The sequence below is a fragment of the Artibeus jamaicensis genome, unplaced genomic scaffold (genome assembly GCF_021234435.1).
Source record: "Artibeus jamaicensis isolate MK-2021 breed Jamaican fruit bat unplaced genomic scaffold, CSHL_Jam_final scaffold_916, whole genome shotgun sequence".
Classification (NCBI taxonomy): Eukaryota; Metazoa; Chordata; class Mammalia; order Chiroptera; family Phyllostomidae; genus Artibeus; species Artibeus jamaicensis.
The window spans coordinates 61,790,103-61,816,430 of NW_026522059.1; the positions used below are offsets into that span (position 1 = coordinate 61,790,103).

Genomic DNA, 26,328 nt, shown 5'->3' on the forward strand with positions numbered 1-26,328 from the left:
CCTCTTCCCCTCTCTCTAAAAATAAATAAATGAAATCTTTAAAAAGAAAACCTTGTATCACCAAGGAAATAGAGGTTTATGTGAAAATTGTTCAAGAAATATGCTCTGTATGTTTAGCAAGTTTTCAGACTGGCCGAGGAATTAAGTTAGGAATAACTGATAGGGCTTGCCACACAAATAATTGCAGAATTCCTGCTTAAACTGACTGTGTTTCTTCTCAATGCTGCATGCAAATCAGCGTATTCCATTACCTGAAGACCGGCAACCTCATTTCATGATCTACAATATCCTTTTGAATTCACTGTCTGTATCCTCAGTGTCTAAACCACTGGTCAGTTCAAGGGAAAAGTGAACAGGCTCATTAACTGAGATAAAGTTACCTGAATCTTACATTACAATTTTTCAGTTTGGACTTGTAATAAATGTCTCACATTTTCCATTCCCAAAAGCTCCTGTTTTCACTGAGAACGTAATAGGTAATTCACCATACATGTAGCCTTATACCACCCTATTCAACAAAAACATGAATCACAAATAGACTTACCTGTGTTTTTCATACTATAAAACGCACCCCCCCAAATTTGGGAGGAATAATGAGTTCTGTATACATTTGAAATATTATATTATTTATGTTATTAAATATTTTACCACATTTTTTGCTTCAAATTTTTTCCCTATTTTCCTTTAAAACCTAGCTGCGTCTTATGGTCCCAAAAATGCAGTTATTCTAAAATCCATGAAAAGTAGAAGCCGAAGCTTATCTTCTGGAGAAAGTGCGCATGCTACAACAAAGTGAACAAGCAAACCAACATCCTTATCATTAATAGCCAAAACAGTTCTGACCCTAGAAATTGCTCCCACAAATGCAATGATTAAGCTGCAAAGAAAGTAGGAGTGATGCTGAATTAAGAATAGATGCAAAGTGTTATTCTACTCTTCAGCCAAAAAATTAAAAAGTAACAGCAAGAAGTTTAAATCACCTGTGGGCCACGTTCAGCCATTTTGGAGAGTGGTTCAGAGAATGTCGTGGCCTCTCAAACACTGGTTACATCCCACACAGGGAAGGGAAGGGGAGATCATTCTTATGGGAGAAGTCCACTTATGCAGGTAGACAGACTGTTTTTTTTTCTCTCTGGCTTTGTCTTGTTTAAGACACAACCAATTTAGCTATCATCTTAGACTCATTACCACTACCTAATATCCCTGGGGACTTAAAAAAAAATTACTCATCAGTATTCAGAACCAGGCTTGGTGATCAAACCTGAAAACCTAGACAGAATAAGATGCTTCCGTGCCTCTTGTAAAGCACCATGTATTGTGGTCTCCATGGAGGATGATAACAATTTCTTCCTTCAAAACAGACAAGGCCCTGCACAATGTAGTGGCATCTCAGTTTAATTCTCATTAAACTGAGCAGGAGCTGAACTGGTATTGTAAGTGAGGCAAGGCCCCAGGTTGATGCAATTTGCTGTCCTTGGTCCAGTTTTCATCATGATGACTGATTCATGTCATCCAATTTCTTTTCCTTGTCACACTTCTTTGCCAAGAATCAATCTAATTGAAATTTAAGGGCCTCATATGTTTCTATAAAACACACTGATGGGTTGTCAGTTTAGACCTTCGTAAAGGTCACTATTTGATACAATATCTATTCCTACAGAAAAAGTGTGCTGCTTTGGCTGATCAGATAGTTTTGTTTGTTTGTTTTCTTTTTTTATTGTTGTTCAAGTACAGTTGTCACCATTTTCCCTCAGCTGATCAAAAATTAATCTTCCAAAACCTCCTTGGTCATTATAGCTTAGAAAATCATAATTCTTATGGGGAGAGGGAAGGAAAATGAGTGCAAACTGGATACATGTTTATACTGAACCAGTTAGTATGACATCATCATAGCAGAAATATCTAGAGCATTACCTCATATCAGTGATGTGCTGAGATGTCAAAATAGATTTTTTAAAAACTGAAATTTATTTTTAATTTAAATATCGAATCCCCAATTACATAGTCATCAACCAAAGTTGTTTTAATGCCAAAATTCAAGCCATTCTAGCATGCAAGTGTTTAAAAAAATCATGTTAGTCTATTTCATCTTTCAAAAAGGAAATCACAGCAAAGGAGTTCACAAAAGTATTACTAAATAAGATAACAGATTCTACTTTTAGAAAATGATCTGACCCCAGATTTTAGGACCCTAAAGCAATTAAACTACCAAACCCATCTCACACACTCACACACACACACACACATACACAAAGAGTACGGTCAAAATCAATTAGGTTCCTAGCACCAGAAACCTAATTTATAACATATAAAAAGAAGGCACCACAAAAGAGCTAGTAAGTTGCTAATTCCCATCTCTGTTAAGACTCAAATAATGGGAGGCAACAAGAGTGGAGAGTATAATTAGGATGGTGGTAAAGTGTGGGCTCAGTGTTTCATAACTGTAGGTGGATGTCTCAGGTCTCAGAACCAATTAGCAGAGAACCCTGATTTTCCCACTGTCTTCTGCTCTTTTAGTAAGGACTGCCCACAGCTTTCTCCCCAGTGCGCCTGGTCCTAAAGACAGGCCCACCTGGAAACAACAGATTTTTCCCCTAAGAAAAGAGGTGCCTTTAGTTAATGTTTATAAAACTTGGTAAACTGCAAATAAAAACATTTTTTATGAAATCCCTCAGAAACCAATAAAAATGTGATTGCTATAAAACCCAGTGCTATATCCTACACTCTGCATTGTCTCTGATTTTTATCTTGTACTTTCCAAACAAAGGCTTTCAAAAGAAAAATTTAGGTTGAATCCAAATTGAGTACTTTATTTTTAGATGGAGGTGAAGGGAAGGAAAAAGAGAGAGAGAGAAACATCAATGTGCGGTTGCCTCTCACACACCCCCGATGGGGACCTGACCTGCAACCCAGGCATGTGCCCTGACTGGGAATTGAACCAGTGACTCTTTAGTTTGCAAGCCAGTGCTCAGTCCACTCAGACACACCAGCCAGGGCCCAAATTGAGTATTGAAGCCAATAACCCCACCTGCAACGCCCACTAGACTAATACAAAAATGAGAGAAAAGGAAGGAGAAAGAGAACACTCTAACAGACCCTGGGCACTCTTCAAGGGAGCCATCCAAACGCAGGTCCACAGCTGTCCCAGTCATCTGAGTGACTGTGTTTTTATGGTCATATACAGACGAGTTGTCCAATCAGACAACATGAGATACTGTCTCCCAGACTAGCACATTGATAACACTTCCAGAGAATTTCTTTCACGTGTTAACAGGAAATCTAGCACATATTTCCACTCTACACTCAGCATTAGCCACACCTGGAAAGTCAAAATTTTGCCCAGTACAAATAAACAAAAAGTATTTTATGACACTGTTGATTCCAAATCAAACAAAATGGAAGCATAAGAGTTCATTTTAGTGGCCATTCTCACACAAGCCAAATGAAGTAGAAAGTTGAAAATGTTTACTTATTTCACCTTTTGAAAATAATGGGGTATATCGTCATGAATACCATACATTATTTTTTTGTTAAAACATAGCATGTATAAATCAAGAAGTATTTGAGACTTCCAGCCAAGATGGAGGCATAGGTAGACACACTATGCCTCTTCCCACAACCAAAGAAGGACAACAACAAATTTAAAAAACAAAAAACAACCAGAACAGAACTGGAAGAAAATCAAACTGTATAGAAGTCTGACAACCAAAGAGTTAAAGAAGAAACACCCATCCAGACTGGCAGGAGGGGCAGAGATGGGCAGCCAGACAGAAAGGACTTACAGCAGCGACTGGCAGACCCAGCAAAGCAGTGGATTGTGGAGCAGGGCAGGAAAGAGAGCAGCTGGTGGAGCAGGTGATACCACATTCGCATACAGATAAACCAGGAGGAACACCTAGGGAGCAAGACAGACCTCATAACCTGGGGTCCTAGCATGGGGAAATAAAGTCTCAAACCACCAATTGAAAATACCTGTGGGTGTTGAGGTGGCAGAAATAAAAACTCCCAGCCTCACAGGAGATTTCACTGGAGAGACCCACAGGGTCCTAGAACATATACAAACCAACCCACCAGAAGGGCCCACTTTGCTTGTGGGTAGCAGGGAAAATGACTGAAAGCCGCCAGAGAGCAGAGAAAGCACCATTGTTCCCTCTCGACCCCTTCCCCACATACAGTATCACAATGCAGCGTGTGGGTTACCCTGCCCTGGTGAACACCTAAGGCTCCATCCCTTATATGTAGCAGGTGTGCCGAAACAAACAAAAAATGGCCCAAATGAAAGAATAGATGAAAGCTCCAGAAAAAAAAATACAACTAAGTGACAAACAGTCCACATATCAGATGCACAGTTCAAAACACTGGTAATCAGGATGCTCACAGAATTGGTTGAATTTGGTTGCAAATTAGATGAAAAAAGGCTACGTTAAGTGAAATAAAGGAAAATGTATGGGGAAGCAATAGTGATGGGAAGGAAACTGGGACTCTAATCAACAGTGTGGACCAGAAGGAAGAAAACATTCAGTGAGAACAAAATGAAGAAACAAGAATTCAAAAAAATGAGGAGAGGCTCAGGAATCTCCAGGACATCTTTAAATGCTCCAATATTCCATTTATAGGGGTGCCAGAAGAAGAAGAGGAAGACCAAGAAATTGAAAAGTTATTTGAAAAATAGTGAAGGAAACTTCCCCAATCTGGCAAAGGAAATAGACTTCCAGGAAGTCCAGGAAACTCAGAAAGTCCCAAAACAGTTGGACCCAAGAAAGAACACACCAAGGCACATCATAATTACACTATCCAAGATTCAAAATAAGAAGAGAATCTTAGAAGCAGCAAGAGAAAAGAAGACAATTACCTACAAAAGAGTTCCCATCAGACGTCAGCTGATTTCTCATAAGAGGCCTTACAGGCAAAAAGGGGCTAGAAAGAAGTATTCCAAGTCATGAAAGGCAGGGACCTACATTCAAGATTATTTTATCCAGAAAAGCTTTCATTTAGAATGGAAGGGCAGATGAAGTGCTTCTCAGATAAGGTCAAGTTAAAGGAGTTCATCATCACCAAGCCCTTATTCTATGAAATGTTAAAGGAATTTATCTAAGAAAAAGAAGATAAAAAACATGAATATTAAAATGACAGCAAACTCACAATATTAACAACCACACCTCAAACAAAACAAAAGCAAATTAAGCAAACAACTAGAACAGGGACAGAACCACAGAAATGGATATCACATGCAGGGTTATCAGCAGGGGAATGGGAGGGAGAAAGAGGGGGAAAAGGTACAGAGAATAAGTAGCATAGATGGTAGGTAGAAAATAGACAGGGAGGTTAAGAATAGTACAGGAAATGTAGAAGCCAAAGAACTTACATGTATGACCCATGGATGTGAACTCCATGGGGAATTCAGGTGGGAAGGTGTGTGCAGGGGGGGAATGGGTCAACTGTAATACCATAATCAATAAAATATGTTTTTAAAAAAGAAGTATTTGAAAGTTAAAGCAAAGGGCTTATATTTTATAATATATTTAGAAAAATGGGGGAAATAATTATAAATGTGTATTTCATATTTTACCAAACAAGCAAAATATCTCTTATTTTACTCTATCTCAATATCTAACCTGCTAATTATTTTGTTCTCCACCACTCATATTCCTCAAAGAAAAAGAATCACTCCCCAGATTTATAGACATACAGGAAAAAAATAGAAAAATTTTAGGTAATTACATCCAAAATATATCATCCTTCCATTCCCCAAATAACTGATGCAAAACTGTTTTTCCTAAAATGCCTAGATAATTGTCACTTTCTATATTTCATTGGCTGTGATATAAATGTGTAAGGATATACTTACTCAAATAACAAGAATATATATACTCAGAGGTCCTGTTTGGAAACTCTTTTCTGAGTTTTCTAACCACCTAAGATAAAGTGAAATCCACAAGTCCAAAAACAATTTCTTCTATAAACCTTTATACTTATAGTCATGTAGTCAATAACTCACCTGTGCAAATTAAACAACAAACACCAAAGAAAAATGGAAAGAGAAAAATGTCTTGGGCTATGTATTTTAAAACTCAGTAATCCTAATATACTAATAAATAAAAAGTAATCTTATTATTTTCTTGTTAGAAACAATACAGAGACAGTGAAGGTCTGTGTAACAAATCTGAGCAAAGTATTGGATGAAGTGAATACTTTTGTTCAAACTAAACTCCTATTGCACATTGGGCAAGTTCACTTCTGAGTATTTCATCTGTAAATCTGGACTAACGATAGTACATCTATCAAAGCATTACTGTGCTTTGTGACTATATGAAAAAGCATTACTGTGCTTTGTGACTATAGGTGACTATATGAAAAAATGCATGCAAACAGCTTAGCACCTGCTACATTGTTTGTGCTCAATGAATGAATAGCTGTTAGCATTATTCAGAGTTCATTGTAGCCAGTCAGGAAAGTGGAAGAATTATAACTGTTCATACATCTTTAGGTTGAATGGATTTGCTACACAATCATTATACATCATGCGGGCTTAATTTTAAATAAATTCACTGGAGAAATACTCTTACTTGCAAATGTTAATAGTTAATAGCAAATGAAGCCAACTATGAAAAAGATCATTTGGAATTACCTACCACCTCTTACATCCTTGTAACATGTATACAACTCTGCTTGGTACTGGGATGTTGTGAAAAGATTAATATATGCTGATTTCCAAAAACCAATTAAAAATGATTGTCAATTCAAAGTATTAAATATCAATAGTGAGATATTATCAGCATGTTTCTAATAGTCTTTGAATTTGCTTGGAATTTTTTTATTGCTAGTACAAAAGTTTATCCAGATCATATATATTTCAGCATCTCAACTTATGCCCTATTTTCTATGAGAACAACTCCCCTACTGGACTCAGTTTTATTGACACTTTCTCTGGAAAGCTTCTCTGGACCACCATCCACAAAGATTTCTCCCTTCCCCCTGCTCTGGGCCCCACAGTCAGATATTATCTCCTAACAGTGCTTTTTTCATACAGTCTCTTGCATCTCCCTTCCTTTTCCCTTTGCACTACCATCTTTCAAAGCCATACCACATTATCCACTAAACTTTATTCAGTTGTTTCTTAAGTTTGTCTTCTAGTGATAAATCTTTCCTATATAAAATGGTCAAATAAATGTAAGAAGAGGCTTTTGTCAGGTAACCCCTACTTTGGAAATGTTCAATGGCTCCTTATTTCTAAGATGAATATAATGGCTAAACTTTGACAGTGAAATGGGGCATTAATGATGGGCTTAATTCAGAACTGTGCCAGCAAACGAGGTTTTACAGTTGCCCAGCCCACTGCCACCTCTGGGCTTCTCAAATTTCTCACAAAAATATTGCTAATGGTTGACTCAAAACTAAACTCCCAAGCTTAAATTTATTTTAAGCCTACACTTAAAATTCATGATATTCTAACATTCTTAGATAAACCATATCTATGCTTGTTTTCATGTGAATATAATGTTTTAAGTCACAATCCTTTTCCATGAGCAACATTTCCAAACATCTTACCCAAAATCTTGGAGCAGAATTGACTCCCAGGAGGACTTACTATGCTTGTTGCATGGTCTATGACAACTCCATCATAGACAGTCTATGACAGTGCTGTCTCCTGAGCACAGTGGATGCCATACCCCAAGATTGGAACGTAAATGGTACTTCCTGTAGCTATCAGTCCTTCTGTGAACTGAGTCCATAAGAGTGTTCCATACAGGCTCTTTAGAACCCCAATTCAATGTCAACAATAAGTTGCCTCCTCCTCTGCTTTCCTCAATGCTACTCTGATCCAGTTCCATTTGCTCTAGTTGCCATGTGAAATACAAGATATCCAGTTAAATTTGAATTTCATAAAAGCAAAGAATGACCCTTAGTATGTCCCATTCAACATTTGGATTAAACTTGACTAGGTGTCTTATACAGTTATTTTCTAAATCTAGCAACTGTGACTCTAAAACCATTCCTGACCACCTGCTGGCAACTTTGAGATTGACTTACTTCATTTTATCCAGAGGCCCAGCTTTGTCACTGGCCACATATGACTTTGCCCTCTGCGGGCCTGTTTCATTTGCAAAACTGGTGGTGACAGGAGTGGATAGTTGACTAAGTGCTCTCTCAGGACCTTCCCAATCTAACATTCTGTAGACCTAGAGCATCTGGGTTAAATCTGCTTCTTGTTGGCCAACAAATGATGCACCTGTCTGTACCACCCAAACTAATCTTCTGAGAGTTTCCATCTTTCCAAAGTATTCACTCTCCTTGGGTTACAGTAATAATAAGAAGACTCTTCCAAAAGGCAAAAGTTACCTATAAGGGTCAATATGTAAAACTATCACCATCTGTTTATAATTGCTCACAAATTAGGGCACAGCATACCTATGATTTTTCTCCCATTTTTATTAATTTATTAACATCTCTAATTAAAGAATCACAAAGGTGAGGGAGTCTCACCTTCTTACCCCCGTTTGCTCATCGCTTGTCCTGGTTACAACCAACAGTGCTACAGTGCCTTCCACGGTCACCTGAGAAGGAAGGACACCCTAGAAGGAGAAAGGGGAAAATGAAATGGGGAGGCGGAGATAAGGAAGAAGGGGTGCTCATCTGAGCTGCTAGGCCAGGCGAACACCCAAACTAGGTTTTGCAAAGAGCAAATCCTAATCAGGTTTCAGACCAAGTTTTCAGTGTGTGTTGAAAGACAGAAACATAAGATAATGAAGTTGGGCATGAAGAGAAAGCAGCAACATAGGTCCTTAGAAGATGTATCTGCTTACTGACTATCCTAATGAGTTCTCTGCCTATCTCCAAATGAAGATGTAACTGTTCAGACTGAACGAGCAAAGAACACCTCCTGCGTCTCACTTACATAAAACAGACATGCACGTAAACTAGAATGGACCTGTCTCTCTGCTAATTTTCTGTTTCTGCTTCCTCCAGTTCTTTCCTGTCTCTCCCTCCTCCTGTCCTGCTGGATCTCAATCCCTTCCACTTTCTCTTCTTTACTCTAACTCCCTTTCTCCTACTTCTTACCTAATCTGCTATAATAAGTGATTTATGTTTTCTGTAATGAGGGATATGCACTTCAGAGCTCAGTTTTAATCTTTCATCCATTTATATTCTGTAAAGAGAGCAAAGTGGGGTCACTGGCCATATACATTCTGGAAAAGGCTATTACTATTCAAGTTAAATGAAGCAATAAGATTAGATAGAAAATGAAAGATTTTTTTCTTACTATTGTTTAAGCACAATTGTCTCCATTTTCACCCCACCATGTCCCCCACCCCACCCATCCCTACCTCTCACCCTCAAACCTACCCCTTTGGCTTTGTCCATGTGTCCTTTATACATGTTCTTTGATAGCCCTTCTCCTATTTCTCACCATTATCCCTCTCCCACTCTCTCTCATGTGATCTCACCTATAAGTGGAACCTAATCAACAAAACAAACAAGCAAGCAAAATATAACCAGAGACACTGAAATAAAGAAAATGAAAGATTCTAATTATATGAAATGTTAAAGGGACTTACCTAAGAAAAAGAAGATAAAAAAGATGAAAAGTGAAAGGACAGCAAACTCACAGTTATTAACAACCACACCTAAAACAAAAGCAAACTAAGAGGACAATTAGATCAGGAGCAGAACCATAGAAATGAAGATCACATGGAGGGTTAGCAACAGGGGAGTGGGAGGAGGAGAAGAGGGGAGAAGGTACAGAGAATAAGTAGCACAGGCAGTAGGTAGAAAATAGATAGGGGGGAGGGCAAGAATGGAAGGGGAAATATGGAATCTAAAGAACTTGAGACACGTGGTCATAAACTAAAGGGGGGAATGGTGGGGGAGGGGGTATGCAGGGTGGAGGGGAATGAAGGGGGGAAATAGAACACCTGTAATGGCATAATCAGTAAAATATATTTTTAAAAAAGAAAGATTCTAATTGTAAGTCCTTTGTTTCAGCCTACAAGGAAAAAATGAAGGAGCTGTCCATGCTCTCACTGATTTGCTCCTGCTTTTATCCAGAACCTCGCAACATCAACATCTACACCTACGATGGTGAGTTTGACGATGGAAATGCCCCTGACAGCTAGATCATTTGGAAAAGCTTAGATGTACTCACTTCTCTCTCACAACTCCTGATAGAATTAAATCGGTATTTGGTGGTTCTCGCTATTGACTTGCTATGTGTAGCTATTAGGCCTTATTGATTGCCTATTGCTCAAAACAGTTTGAGTTTGGTGCTAATAACAGCATATTAACATCTCGTAAAAACATGGCTGAATTGTAATTGCAGTCACGTCTAGCATATCAGTATGTCCAAGGCTTTTCTTTGCAAATAATATAATGTGCTAAGTTCTAATTAGAGCAGATCATAATTTTCAATAAAAATGTTTATACTTAGAAAACTCAGGAGAAAAAAATCAACTGCCATCCCAGTTTTGCTTTAGTATAATCTTTATAATGTTCCCATATTTAGTATATGCATATCAGTTTAATAATTTCCAATTATAAAACTGATTTATGACTGAGGCCCCAGAGGATTAAAAAGAAACCCTGCAGAATTGTCTGGCTATGCACCGTTTTGCAGTGTAATCCATTCAGACTGATTTATCCTGATGCATCCTGCTCCCTCCTGACACTAGCCACGTGACCTCCTTCGGCAAGCCACAAAGGCGCTCTGAACCTTATTAAAATGTAGTGCCGTCCTCTCCTCTCGGTGGTGATGTGGCTAAGTAAAGTAATGCAAGTCAAACACTTAGCACTGAGCTTGGCCCCTTGTAAGTACCAAAAATCGCAGCTATTATTATCGACAATACCATCCTCACTTAATTCAGTCAATATAATCAAAATATTTGATACAGTTTCACATGTAGTAGATGTAGCTGAAGTATATTTTGCTGGCTATTTGGCTCACAAATATTTGTCTTTTCCACATGGGTAAAGAAATGCAGTTCAGGTGACGGGATCTGTGGCAGCTAACCCCTCTGTGCCTTTAAAGCCTATTTCGGGACTCAGTGGCATTTTTCTTGACAAAATAATCCTATCATGACACAAGCATCATAAATGCTAGTTCACTGTTTCCTAAGGAAATATCCTTTGTGTGACAAATTCTCATTAGAATGAGCCACACCCGCCCTGGCTGGTGTGGCTCGGTGGATTGAGCACTGGACTGTGAAGCAGAGGGTCACTGGTTTGATTCCCAGTCAGGGCACATGCCTGGGTTGCAGGCCATGTTCCCCAGTGTGGGGAGCAGAAGAGGCAACCACACATTGACGTTTCTCTCCCTCTCTTTCTCTCTCCCTTCCCCTCTGCCTAAAATAAATAAATAAATAAATAACTTTTTAAAAAAAGAATGTAGGCCCAATGCCAACTTTGAACAAGTTCATTCAGTCCACAAATAAATTAGATGGATCCTTAACCCGCTATGTGCAGCTACAACTAGTAATCCAGCTGTGTCTCCTGTGGTTCTACTATCTCACTGTGTGCTGTCACTGGGGCTCCAAAGTGGACACAGCACAGGCAGCTCCTTCCAGGAACTCGGGACCTAGAAGAGCAGAAATCAGTAAGGAGATGCAGTATGGTCACATGCTGAGACAGAGGGTGGACAAGGTGTACTGCCTGGACAGAGAAGACAATGACGTTTCTGCTGGCTTAGGGACTGACGGGGAAAAGAAGTCAGATGTTATATATAAGCTCAGTCTTAGAAGTTGAACAGACAACTCAGCATTGCTCATGCTCTGCTTCCTAAAAGAATTGGTAGAGAATTTTAAATTTCTAAAGCCTTTGCCCTCACCTTGTATTTCTATCTAGATAATAACTTGAAGGGTTTATTGCAGACAAATATTACCTGATAATAATAATTATTATTACACAACAATAATGATAACAAAGATGTAACGTTATTTTATTATTATCATTATTTACATTTACAACATTATTTACATTTACAATGAAGCCAGCTTGGTCGCCACAACTCTAAAGGGACATTAATGATTAGAGAGCATAGGATTAGGAAGCAGTACAAAGATAAAGATCTAGAAATGGTCATTCTGGGGCACTGAGGATGTTCTAACCTGCAGGGATAGAACTTGGAGCTATTTTTGAATACCTGTAAGGTACAGAGACAGAGCAAAAAATGTCCTAACTCTAGGTAGGTCTGGAGAGTAGAACAAGCCTGGACCAGGGGCAGTCCGGGGCTCCCAATAAGCTACACTCATCTAAAAATGGGGGCTGTCTGATGAACTTCTAAGAAATCATCATTTTTCCCTAAGTTTAAGTTGTGTAATCATAAATTAGCCCTAACAGATGCTAGCTATCACTCTATTTTATATTATAAATTATGTTACTTTATATTATAAATCATATTATACAGCATTAAAACTGGAGGGTCTGCTATTCTGCTTATCTTTTGCACCTAAACTGCCAGTGAAAAACATGGCTAACCATTCTTCAGTTGTTAAACGCACACAGTATGTAACTTAGCTAAGCAGATGATGCCTTTTCCTCCTCCAACACAGTGACCCTTTCCAGGGTCCTGTCTACAGCTGAGACATCCTAAAGAAAGTTGTCTAAGAAGCAACAATGTAGAAGCGATGATACTACAGTGGGATCTTGTCTTATTGTCCCTGCTAGACTCTAAGCACCTTGAAGACAGGGACCCCATCAGTGTCTTCTTCAGAGTGGACACTACGCATGCCTGATGACGACTCTGGTCAACAAATGCACCAAAGGGTACACAGGGAATGGGCAGGGTGCTTTGCACAGGAGCAGAGCTGGGGCCCAGCATTTCCATCCCCTCAGGGAGCTACATTGGTCCTAACAGCTCCTGCGATTTCCAACCACAGGATTAAATACAGGAACTGGAGAACTTTGCTATTTCCCTCATCAGTTAGTCTGAAAATGCCTCCGGCCATGGCAACTTACACACACACAAATATCTATATCTGTGCTACTTGCTTTTCATGTGAAGCTCATATTTCTTCAAAGGAAAATAAAGTTTAGATTGAAATCAATTCAGGCTATATTTTCCTATATATTCCTGCCATTACTCAATTCCCTATGGACATTGCTGAATTCCCCAACACTGTAAATATTTATTTTGTTAAAATATATTCATAATTATACTGAAGAAATAGGTCTTATATCTTTAAGACAAGGTAAAGCAAATGATCCTATGCTGCATTTTATTCCTATTTGACAGGATAGCAATGCTATTTTCAATTGCTAGAATTCAAATTATTAAGCTAAGACCATGCATATGCTCTGTCTGCTTAACATTCTCAAATATTTATTTCTCAGATATGGAAGTGAAGCAAATCAACAAACGTGCCTCTGGCCAAGCTTTTGAGCTGATCTTAAAGCCACCATCTCCCATCTCAGAAGCCCCACGAACTTTAGCTTCTCCAAAGAAGAAAGACCTGTCCCTGGAGGAGATCCAGAAAAAACTAGAGGCAGCTGAGGAAAGAAGAAAGGTAATTTTTCCATAACTTATTTAAATTTATTTTTATTTTATTTTATTTATTTATCTTTAGAGAGGAAGGGAATGAGAGAAGGAGAGAAACATCAATGTGTGGTTGCCTCTCATGAGTCCCCTGCCGGGAACTGGCCTGCAACCCAGGCATGTGCCCTGACTGGGAATCGAACCGCGATTGTGTGGTTCTCAGGCCTGCACTCAATCCACTGAGCTATGCCAGCCAGGGCTAAATTTATTTTTAATTGTAGTTGACATCGGTTATAACAGCTTCATGTGTATAACATAGTGAGTAAAGATTTTTGTACTTACTCTCTTTCTCACACACATACACACAACACACGCCCATACACCAAGCAGAAGTTCCAGAGGACAATGACACCTGAATACATGTAGATCTTCAGTAAACCTAGAGACACTGAAAGAACTTTAATACCCTGGTGCCCCCCCCATTCGGATCTCTTATTATTAAAGTGGCTTTCCCTCAGGATAAACACCAGGAGCTTGCCCTGTCCTCCTCAAGGCTTGGCTACTTGCCCTTGAAGCTGCTCCTCCCAAGATCAGGACCCTCTTTGAGATCTATGACTATCTTCCTGTACTCACTTCTAAACCTTAGTGGCATTTTTTTCTCTTTTTCCCATTGGTCCCTGTTTGTATTAAAGACCTTTTCTTTTAACAAATTTCAATTTTCCAAAATCAGATGACTAAGAAAAGTAAAGGGTATTAAAAATGGAAGGCACTCAGAAATCCCAAGGACTTTAAACACAGTGACAGAAGTTATGTCTGAATATATTGTCACCAACTATGTGATTATGGGAATCCATCCCATCAAAATACCTCTATTCAACCCAAAAGGAATTATTTTAGGTAATGCACCTAATACCTTTAGGTAATAAGCTAATTAGGTTATTCAGTTACAGTCCATCAAGACTTTGCTGCGGGCAGATATAAATAACAAGCTGTATTGGGAGAGAGCACACACACTCAAGGCTGAGTCCTCACCCAAGCGCTGGTATATTAGAGGTCATGGGCATGGGATTGATATACGCAGATGCCATGACTTGATTAAAATACAAACTCGGTGACTGAGCTAAAATGGAAACTTAGAGATGAAAATTCAACATCGTTATGGTTCTAGGTTAGGTATTTAATTTGAAAGAAACTGTTAAAGGAAAAGGAAGAACAATGCAAAGATGATCAAAATAACTGGGAGTTTTCATAAAATTCCCTGAGTTAACTACTTACAATCCTGGTAATGTTCCTGTCCTTGAGCAACAGCTTACCCACAATTATACCTTTATATAACTGAGGTGAACTAGAAATTGACCACATGGCTAAAAGACATCTCCCTTTTTTATTATGTCTGAGATTAGTGTTCACCTCCATGAGACCATATTATTTCATGAAGTCAGCTTGAAGCTCATATTTTGAAATCAAAGTTTCCAAACTGCAACTGACTCACATGGGTGAAATAATATGACCACTTTTGTCATCCACCCATCCATCCTTCTGTCCATCCATTTATTTATTCAACAAACATTTATTTAGCAAGAGGCAGAAGAGCTAAGCTAACCATACATCCCAGTTAGCTCAGGACAACTCCAGCGGACTCCTGCTATTTTGATATCATTATTATTATTTCAATCCCATAAGTTTCCTAGTTTGGACAGTAAATTATATGGACATTCTAAACCAAACACAGTGTTTAAGAGTGTTTTTTAAAGGCATACTGGTTAAGCACACATGGCTAAGAGAATGCCTATGATTCAAAGTCTGGTACCACCATTTAACAGCTATGTGACTTTCAGCAAGTCACTAAACTCTATGTCTTATTTTACCTACCTGTAAAATGAGACAAATAATTGGCACAAAGGTATTGTGATAACTAAAAGAGTAACCATAAGAGTTACTTATAGTAGTCATAAAGACATATAACAAGCACTGTGAATACACTGTGAGCTGTTATTGGGTACAAACCCATCCAGTTTCTGACCTCACAGATATGGTGGTCTAGCAAACTCACAATTTTATAAAGAAAGGAAGCTTCCCATTAACACAGACACTGGAATGTTAACATACAATGTATTTCATAAACATTTTTAAATATTAAGAATGTTCTTTTTCAAATTACAAAAAAGTTAATAGGTAACAAATATTATTAAGTGGCTTGAAAAAATAATGTTATAAGAATGATGAAAAGTTAAGGATTTAAATGACATTGATAAAATCTCATGCTAAAATAGATGAAGTTAAAAAGAATGCTACTCAAACCAGTCTAGTGATTTATAATGGCATACTGACAATATTAGCATAATCAACTCTAAAGTCACTGAATCTCAGAAAGAAAGATGTGTTCCTTGTTTTTAATAAAATGGCATAAAAGTGGATTATTAGTCACCAAACTTGATAGACTTATATTTTCTATTTTTTCGGCATCTCACATTATAAATGGCAATTAAAGTTAAACCCAGGAAAAGAGGTAGCACTTTGCATAGCAATGGATTCTGAACTAAAGTGCTGGATTATTCATGACCCAACAATCAGGAGGCATTCTGCTCCTCAGAGAACGTGACCATGGGCCACAGACTCCTCATGTGTGCCACTCCCCCCGTAGTTCTGTTTCAAGGAGTTACCCACAGTAAATGAATTACAGGCTTTAGCTAATGGGTTCATTCTAAAGACCTTTAGATTTTAATCATTTTACATTTCTTATTATGCTTCTGATCCTTCAGCACAAAGTGAATATCACATCTTTTTGTTTCATACAATTACATTCATTTGTCATATTTTAATAAGACATTATTCCTAACTTTATTTAGGTTATTGTTTTCTTTCATTGTTAACAGTTAGAGGCATCATCTAACCTATTACAATGACACCTAGTGTCTGATAAGTGGTTCTAGATAACAAGTAATATATCCAAATGATGAGAAGGGACAAGAAAATAGTGGGATAGGAAAGTGTGTTTACTTTAGAAATCAGTGGAAAACTAGACCTAACTAAATGTAGCCTTAAATCTCCTATGTGTACCGAGCATTAAAGTGAGTTTTATAAACCACTTAACTCAAATTTATCTTCTATTTCATTTGCACAGCAATTAAACTCTTATACTCAGTAACATAAGAAATGCTAATAAACCTCTTTGGAAAATGTCCAAGTACTCCTAAATGTACAATAACACTTTTCCCAAGCTCATTATCTCTCCTTTCGTGTGCCTCTAATGCACTTACTCCGGTGATTTTGAGATCAGTGTGAGAAGGTTTAAGTCTAGAGAAGCTAGACACACGTAAGTAATAACACATGTCTGTTATTACAAGGGTGGGATGGAAAAGCTTCCTCAGTCTACCAGAATGCCATGGTGGATGTCTCAGTTCTATAAATACTTCACCTTGGCATTTGCATTATATCAGCTGATCATTCTCATGCTCTAATTTTTTATTTTAGTATTTCAGTGAATTTCTACATTATATACATGCTATTCAGAAATGTCCCTCCATGGCCAGATCCTTTTCCCTTGCACAAATTTATTTTCAATAGCTTTCAGAAAATCCCAGCTCTCTAGCCTCCCTGTCAGTCAGTGCAATCAAGATTGCTCTCTGCTAATCTATGCAAGCAAGGGACAAAGTAAAAGGACTTATTTGACCATGAAGTGAGAACTTGACTTCTACAAAAATGAAGGCAAGTGCTTCCACTTCTATAGATCACATTTTTATCCTGCATCCTCATACTCATTTCCTGTCATGTTTTCATGTCCTTTTCTGGAATAAAATAAGCTTATTTGCTTATTGGTAAAATGTTGAGATCACAACCAATTTTCTTCCTTGAGGCTATGATTAGAGGATTCAGCAAGATTAATGAGAGAACGTATTTCTCCAAGAAGGAAGTTAGAGAATGCACAGGCAGTGGAATCTAGATGCTAGGCTATGAAAGAGAAAATAACTATGATTTTCCACAGTGGTGCAGATACAGAGACATAGGAATGGAGGAAAGGCCCTCAAGACTATCAGCTCCCTGAAGAACTTGTTTAAGAGTTGAGCACCAATGAAGAAGGACCAAAATAAGGAGCCATAAATATTTTCTCAGTGAGGAATTCATTTTGTAATCAACTTCTCATCCTGTAATTTTTTTCTTGGATTTGAGCTTTAAATATTAGGAACATGGATTATTACTAGCATTAGTAATAGGTCCTACCGATGCATTTAGTTGAGACAATGGTGGCTGTAGCAGTCCCTTCCAGTGTGTCAGAAGGTACCTCAGGAGCCCTGAGTGTGGTCGGCCTGTGTCACACTGCAGGGATCTCACAGGAGAACATTCTGTACTGCCTGCCTTCTGTTTTGCCCCACTAACTGTGCTAACAGAACGCACTTGTCTCTAGGCTGGGTAATCTCATTTAGCCCCAGTCGCTGCAGAAGTACTAACGCCATTAATCGGCCCATTTCAACCCAGCCAAACGCCACTCTAGTAGGTGCAACAGACTTCTCTCCATCACTGGCAGTGGTGCCTGTGGGTGTCTGCTCACACAGAAAAAGCCTGTCCCATCAAAGCAAGATGTTTTAAAGGGTGCTGTAAATAGAGGGTTTTGAAAAGTTACATTTTGACATGGTTTATTTTTACCTATTTGGTTTTCTTTCCTGAAGCCGCCCCATGGTTTCCTGTCCGTTAGGAGAGTAAACCCAGGTTGCAACCTTATCTCTAGTTCTTGGGCACATGGCAATCTTATTTTGTGATAACCCAGACTTCTCTCCCTCTAGAGAGTTTTCTGGACTGGAGGCTGCATAGGTTGAACTGAATTTTCCAAGATGAAGGATCAGATATTTCCTCCTATTTCTTTGAGATGCTTACTTTCCTATAAAATTTTGTATAGCCCATTCAGTGGGTGAGTGTGAGTATGGAGGAGGAAGGCAGGGAAGGGTTGACTGTCATCAACATTGAGGCCCCTGGATCCACTGATGCCAATAACCAAAGAAGTTTGAACAAATATCTACATACATGAGATGGCCAAAGTTTTACATTTGAGTTTAGCCATACCAATAGGTTCATTTGCCATCATCTCCCAGTGACAGGATGTTGAGTTTTACTTTCTGTAATAATGGATATCATTTGCTCAGTACAAACTTACTCTTTATTAAACAGTGTGCTGATTACCTTGAAACATTATTTCATTTGGTGCTCACAAGCAATCCTATGAGATAGGCACTATCTTTATCCATATGCCAAAAAACATTAATCACGTGAAGGCTGATCTCAGAGAGACACTTTACACACACACACACACACCCCTTCAGTCTCCTCTCTTTCTCTCTGAAATAGTGCAGTAGTCCTAGCAGCAGGAAATAAACAAGAGCAATGTGGGAGACTATACCAATAGTCCCACCTAGAGTCACGAGGATGAACCAGCTAGAAAATATTGTTTACATTTCTTCCAGAAAAACTCCATTGATTTTGAACTTACTTTGTGTGAGCATTTCCTCTTTATTTTTCATGTTGGTTTTATGGAACACTGTGACAGAGCAGGAATATGGCGGCATATTCCTGAGATGTCAGTGAAACCATCATGGGGTTAAAGCTGGAGGTGGGGCCAGTCCCCAGGATTTTCTTTCTAATTCCCAATGAGTCCCTCGACATCAAAATAAACACACGGACAAGGACTCTTAAGGTTTCTGAGTTTACCACTCCTGCAGAATTTTATCTGAAGGGAAGTTTCTTCTCCTGTCAGACTTGGTTTTATTTACACATCAAGATTTGTCCAGTAAGACCCCCAACCACTACCACAAGTAAAAATGGTTTCCTGTTAATGCTTTTAATGGTAGTAATACTTCGCAGCCTGTGAAATATGTTTGATCTACGATTGTTTAGACTATCACATTTAGTCTTGTGAAGGCCATCTCAGGGGATCAGCAATCCCAAGGAATCACCCAGAAACAAATCAGTGGGTAATAATTTAGGCTTAAACGTGGATAGTTCAGTGTTAATTCATTATGTAAGTGTGGAGAAGAAAATGAATATGGAAAGAAGTTAACATGTCCAGGGTCACCAGCACAGCCAAAACTTGAACACAGGCCTGACACCAAAGCCCATCCTGGTGTATTTTTCAAAAAGTAGACTGAGAACTGACCATATTATAACCCCTAGGGATGCTTATCAAAAATATAGATTCCTAGGTCTCGCCAAAGAGTCCCAGGATTGAAGCTCTAGAGGATACCAGGTATTTGCACTTTTACCAAGCTCCCAGGTGATTGCTAACATCCACTGTAACAACAGAACTTCGTCTCCCACTGCTGCTGCAGGAGGGTCACAGTCCTTAAACCTCGGAGAAAAAGTTTCCGGTCTAACCATGAGCAACCACGGGGTTTCAAAGATGACCCAGGGACCACAGAGAGTCCTGAACAAGGACTTGTTGTCTGCGGCCATGTGGACATTGTTCACACTGTAGACAAGTCTGGAGAGATGACTTGGCACATGAATAAAAGGGGGCGGGGGAGGTGGGCATGGAATAAAACAAGAAAGTGAATTTGGAAATTGCAGGATCCAGCCCACATCTTATCGAAAAACAGACCCAGGAAAAAGACGGAGCTTGCCTCAATCCTGCCGCTTGTGCTCAGGCTTCGATGCATGTTGCTACCCAGTGATTAACTACAGCCATCCCCTGTTGTGTAAATGCTTAGCAGCAACGAATGAAAAACAGAAACAAAAACCCTCGGTGAGGGTTGCTTTCTTCTAAGACAGCCTGTCCAAAACACTCACATCTGAAAATCCAACTAACCACATTTCCCCACTAACCGCCCTGGGGAAACCCTAGGCCAGAGGGATGAGAACGGGACGGACAGCAGTGCTCGGGACCGGACAGACTGACCATCCTCGGAGAGCACGCTGCAGTCCAGGGCCCTGCCCCCCTCGGTTTGCCTTGAGTGACTGTTTCTCTTGCGCAGTCTCAGGAGGCCCAGGTGCTGAAACAGCTGGCGGAGAAGCGGGAGCACGAGCGAGAAGTTCTGCAGAAGGCGCTGGAGGAAAACAACAACTTCAGCAAAATGGCGGAGGAAAAGCTGATCCTGAAAATGGAACAGATTAAGGAGAACCGCGAGGCTAATCTAGCTGCTATTATCGAACGCCTGCAGGAAAAGGTAATCACCACAGAGCCCTGAGCAGATGCGCTCACTCAGACACACCCATGCACCCCGACACAATCAAAACACGCATGTGAAGAGGGCAGATCGCCTGTGCACGGGGCCTCCCGGTACAGACTGACCCGGTGGGGCTGCAGGGTGGGCTGGGAGTGGGGACCCAAAAGGGGGGCTCGAAATTGTCACACTTTCCAGTGGGGAGTGGATTCAAGGAGGCCGATTTGTGCTTTACAAATGTCTAAAAGACTACCGTGCAACCCTTCAGAGCCAATCTATTGGAAATATTAAATACTTCATAAATATGAAATATATAATGTTTAATTTTAGTTTAATCTTTAATTAATATGTAATCATAAGTAAATAAATATTAAGTTGGAAAATATATTTGTTACAGAAGGTGGGAAGTCCATTCTCTCCACGTAGGAATATTTTCATGGAAAATTTGGCTCTAACAACATCCCATGACACCAATGTAAAGAGAAGCTACTGGGGAACATCCGTTTCCTTGCGTTCTCATACCTGGGAGCCTTCCTCCTTGCCCCTGTGCATAAACTCGTTCCCATCAGTCAGGAGGGGCAGTGCCGGAGATCCTCCAGAAAATGTTTTCTCTTGCCCTTCCGCAGGCTCTTGCTAACTAGCCACCATCATCACCTCCACCACCACCTCTTAAAAATACCTTTGAAAATGGGTGGTGTAGCTCCGAGTAGTGTAGTTCTGACCACTCCCAAAAATCAGGTGGAGCGCTGAGAAAGAGGATCTTTGAAAAAGGCTGCCTCTATCCTTTCCTGAGCAGCACCCTCCCCTCCTGTGCTGGGTGCCATTATGTGGCAGGCACTGGAGGTACAGGGAGATGTGACACTGTCCCTGTCATCAGAACACTGACAGTTTAAACAAGATCAGTGCCCTGTTTTGTGAGTATTTCTTAGGAACTTTTATGTCATCTATTAGAGTTGGCCCATCTCATCTAAGAATCGGGCGGCCTTATCCTGACATCCCAGTGATTCTTTGTTTTCCCTACCATTCTTTGACTACAAATATCAGGCCAGAACCAAAGGAAATCGTACATAAACCCTAAAAATATATACATTTATATTTCATGGAGATTTTCATGGGTACCTGTATGCTTAAGGAATTTTTGAAAGCTCTGCTGGGGAAGGGCATACGAGGCTCTCAGGATATCTGAAGTTCAGGGTGACCCGGGCATAAGCCAGAACAGCCACTGGTACCTCAGCCAAAACCTTAAAGTTGAGATTTATTTGCTCATATAAGCTAGTCTTTTCATATTCTCAGAACTATGTCATTAGGTTTCACCTAAATGGGTCAGGTCAGGCTTGGCTGAGATGCAGAAAGACAAAGTTCCATTGGCTAAAATTTACGGGCCTGGTCCTGAACCAGTCAGTCTTCCTCCACGTGTCCTTAGTGCCCACTTTGCCACACCACCAAGTGAGGGGATGCTGATGACAGGTGCTTGCAGCACGGACAGCAGAGAACCGCTGTGTTCTAGTCAGGATAATTGTGACTCCACCTTCGCCTCACATCCTAGGTCCCCCTGCCCCCCAAATCACGTGGCATTGCTGGGAATGGGACACCCTAATCTTACTGCAGCAGCACACTGAGTTCAGCCTGCAGAAAACTCCTCACCCGATAGCATCAGTGGCCCTGAGCAATAGCTGCTCTCCTCTCAGACCCAACTGGGAACTGTAACAAACAGTTAATTTTGAAAAATAACTTAAAGCAGGTATAACCATTTTAACACTAATACATATATTCATTAAACATATAGCTTCAAGGTTAAATATTTAAATATTTTCCAGTTACTCCAGTTATCTTTTGATGTAGGCCAGGACATTTTTGTATCTAATGCTCCTAAAGTGTCCATCAGAAGTTAAAAAGCCCTTAAAATATTAGAGAAAAGGAAAACAGCATTAAAAACAAGAGGAAAAACAATATGACATGTTATTGCTATTCTCTGGATTTGTACAGTGGCCATAATATTTAAAATTCTCTTTTGGTCACAGTTTTAATCAAATACAGCAGTTGTTTTCTTAAAGATGCCGTAAGTCTTGTAAGATCTTCTTCAATGTGACATATACTGGGTCCCATGTTTTCCTTTCTCGGAAAATGAGAAGATTTCCTAAAAGTAGAGGTCAAACTGAGGTACTCCCAGCCAAGCACGTAGCATGCAAAGGAGGGGTAGCCCCCCTGGCCCTGCGCGGAGCAGACCTGAGGCTCTGTGACGTTGCCGCCCCTTGTCTTCCAGGAGAGGCACGCTGCGGAGGTGCGCAGGAACAAGGAGCTGCAGGTGGAGCTGTCCGGCTGAGCCGGGGGAGGGGGCGGCATGCCCGGCTGCTGGGAAATCCCCCCGCCTACGTCATAATGGATCACATGATATCAGTATGGAAAATGTATGACATGGTTTCAAAAGAACTCACTATTAAAAAAAGAATCAAAAAATAAAAGAAATCAATACGGTCTCTTTGCAGAATGTTTTGCTTGATGTTTAAAAAGTACCTTGGATCTTATTTTGTAAATACTTACATTTTTGTTAAAAAATACAAGTATTGCATTATGCAAGTTATTTCATAACCTTACATGTCCTGTAACAGGCTTTGGATGTTGTGTCTTTCCACTCAAATGAATTTGCTAGGTCTGTTCTTTTCAAAGCTCCTCGTGTCTGACTCCCTTCCCTGCCCTTTTCATTCCAACAGAAAAAACGGGGTCAGTAGACAGTCTATGGTGCTAGAAATCCACCATCGCCTAATGACCTAGACAGCTCTGTCACCTCTGAACTTGACCGACACCATCCCTACACCATACATGGGTGTGATGTCTCCACACCATAATCTACATACTGCCTAAACATGAAAAAAAAAACAGGCTAAGAATAACCACCAATCATAGCATTGACTTTCGCTTCTACTGCACTGTGTGCTACCAATGCGCTTTGGTTTTAGAAAGGGACGGATAAGAGGACAAACCTGAAGTCAATCTGGGTAGAAGCAAAAAACCAAACCTTTGAAGTGCTACATTTTAAACGGTTCCAGCAGCCGTGCAATTGCTTAAATCTCTAGTTTAAGTTCTTTGGATGGAATAAATTAATTAATGTGTCAGGTGGCTTATTTGTGGATGCCATGATTGATGATGTTCATTTTAAGCTCTTACCTATAGTACAAGTACATGATGCTACTGAAGAATACTTTTCGCTTGGAAACTGTGAGTTGGTTGTTGCATTGAAACACACACAGATACGCAAATCAGAAACACTACGGACTTCCACTCAAACTGGTCTTTCTTCCCCAATGTGAGGCAATCCTGCTGGATTGATTTGGAAAAATCGATCCATCTGTGAGGGCTGACGTAGTGAAGCAGGGTGCGCAGGGCATGGTGCCAACTAAGAGAATCACCAGACACCCACCATAATTACCTGTCGCAGTTTTGAAGTCGTTTCTCCCCAACTTCCAACTCCTGAAGGTTGCTGCCTGCATAGTTACTCTTCATTCGTGCTATTTTCCTGTATGTCATTGTGAGCAAGCTGTGATTAATAAAGAATTGGAGTTCTGTGAACTAACAAAAGTTTGGTCTGTTCTCTTGCCCCTTTATGGGTCTGATCCTGGAGTTCAGGTTTCAAAATGGCCAGTAGATATGATGATCTCACAAGCAAAGAGACACCAGAGCATTTGAGATCTTACTCCCCAGATTGTCAGTTTGACTCATATAAAAATTACCTAAAACAAACAACCAAACGAGCAAAGAGACAATAACTTGAACTCAGAGGAAGCAAGTGTCCTGCTGGCTCGCTTCCCTCTGCAGCAGCAGGCAGCCTCTCTCTTTTCTCTGTCCCTCTGTCAGGCCAGCACAGTGGGAACTGTGTTCAATCTGTTCTCCTAAAACCTGCAGGACTGATGGAGATACCACGGGCTCAGACTGATCATTCTGAGGAGCAGAGCCCCTTTCGAAGCACTTGGAAAGTTCCTGGCACCACTTCACGGTCTCTGCTGTGGCACCAGGCCACCTTGCTCAGCCTGGTAAACTGTGAACTCCCTGTCATCCTGCTGAACTTTGTGCTGCTGAGCAACTGTGCGCACATGGGCACAGCGGGGTCCTGCCCGGGACCCAGATGGTCCTACGGGAACCACGTCCAGTTTTAGCAGGAAATCACACACATAATTGAAACCACATGGATTCATGAACAAGTAAACTGGGCTGTTGTCCACAGCAGCACTAACAAGCCAAGTTGAGGGTTGAGGCCACCTGGTCTCCATCTCGAATATCTTTTGTTTGTGTGAATCTGACATTGCAACAGTGGACACACGCAGGCTTAAAAGTAGGAGCGCCGTGATCTTGTTTTGGAAAGTCAATCGGGGCTTCTGACTGGCATAAAATAAGCCGTATTTCCACACTGTTTTTTATATAACTTAATTTGGAAAACCTTACCTGAAGAGCTTCCACTGAGCCACACCCTATGATTAAGCCCTAGAAATAAGAAAACAAATGACTGAGAAGTTTACAGTCCAGTTGCTTATTTTGGCCCACAGCTAGCAAACAGGATATTTGACAAGTCCTTATAGCACATCGAGGGAAACATAATTTCCATGAAGCTCTGATCGACTTTCCTCTACATTGACTTTCTCCTGCATTGTGGGTAGTATTGCTCAAACTACTTTCTGGGTCCCTAAATTGGAATTGCTGACCAGTCCGACTGCCGAATCTCAAAGGTGAAGACAGTAAGGCCCACATTTTGCCCCAGGTCACGATGCCCACTTCTCACCATTTCTGTCCTCGCTAGTAGCTCATCCGCAGACCACCCTCAAATCTCATCATTCTGGTGGGGATGGGGTATGTCTAAGAAGCTTCCCTAGAACAGCGGTCCTCAAATTCCAGCAGGCTTGAGATCCATCCAGAAGGCTCATTAAAAACAGATTGCAGAGCCCCACCCCAGAGTTTCTGACTCCTGAGGTCAGTGTGAAGGCCTGAGAAGGTGCATTTCTTGTCTGCAGTCTCACGAAGGCCTGGTGCAAACAATGAAATGATGCCAGTGTGTGGATTTTTGGTGACAGCACACCAAGGACCTCTGTTGCAACCAAAGCACGTTCCACTGACCGTCGGGCACAAAAAGAAACCCATTCCGTCTTACTCAAACAAGTGGGAGTGGAATGCAAAGGAATCGTGCTAGAGGAAAAAAATGAACAAGTACCCCTCACAGGATGATTGAAAGAAAGCACCTAGGGGCTGGAGTGGGGCTAAGACAGGTCAGGGCAGGGAACCCATTCCCTTGCTTCTCTCAGGAGACATTGTTTCAGTAGGGCTTCAGTCATCTAAGGATGCTCCCGACCCCTTAACACATGAACTGAGTGTTCTCTTCAGAAATGATGCTGTTTCATAACTTACCCACGATTTATTATTATGGTTCCACTTACAGATACTTTACAGAGTATCTTGGTTTCCTCAAGACAATGTTTAAATTGTGTCTACTACTTTGAATTGTCCCATAAAGAAAATTCACATAATTCCATTGGTTTGAAGACCCACCCACCCCTCCTATCTCTTTCACACTCAGAAATGTACGGGAGGCCTGGGCGTTGACAAACTGTTCTCTCTGGAGGTGGGCACCAACCCCACAACACTTCAGAGGAGAAAACAAAGGTGAACTTGTACCAATAGCCCTTCCACCCCTCCCAGCCCTAGGCAATTCTCAGGGAACCCCAAGAAAAC

General features: G+C 40.4%; 1 protein-coding gene across 2 annotated transcripts in view; it reads left to right on the top strand.

Annotated features, from left to right (window-relative positions):
* The window catches only part of STMN2 (stathmin 2), a 39,043-nt gene extending 14,896 nt beyond the window's left edge, over positions 1 to 24,147 (top strand). For both annotated transcript variants that reach the window (XM_037153372.2, XM_053660809.1), the window contains exons 2-5: positions 9,985 to 10,080; positions 13,324 to 13,496; positions 20,425 to 20,616; positions 22,877 to 24,147. In XM_037153372.2, the coding sequence (XP_037009267.2) occupies positions 9,985 to 10,080; positions 13,324 to 13,496; positions 20,425 to 20,616; positions 22,877 to 22,936 (521 nt within the window). In that variant the 3' untranslated portion in view covers positions 22,937 to 24,147. The remainder of the gene's footprint in view (positions 1 to 9,984; positions 10,081 to 13,323; positions 13,497 to 20,424; positions 20,617 to 22,876) is intronic.
* Positions 24,148 to 26,328: the final 2,181 nt, after the last annotated feature.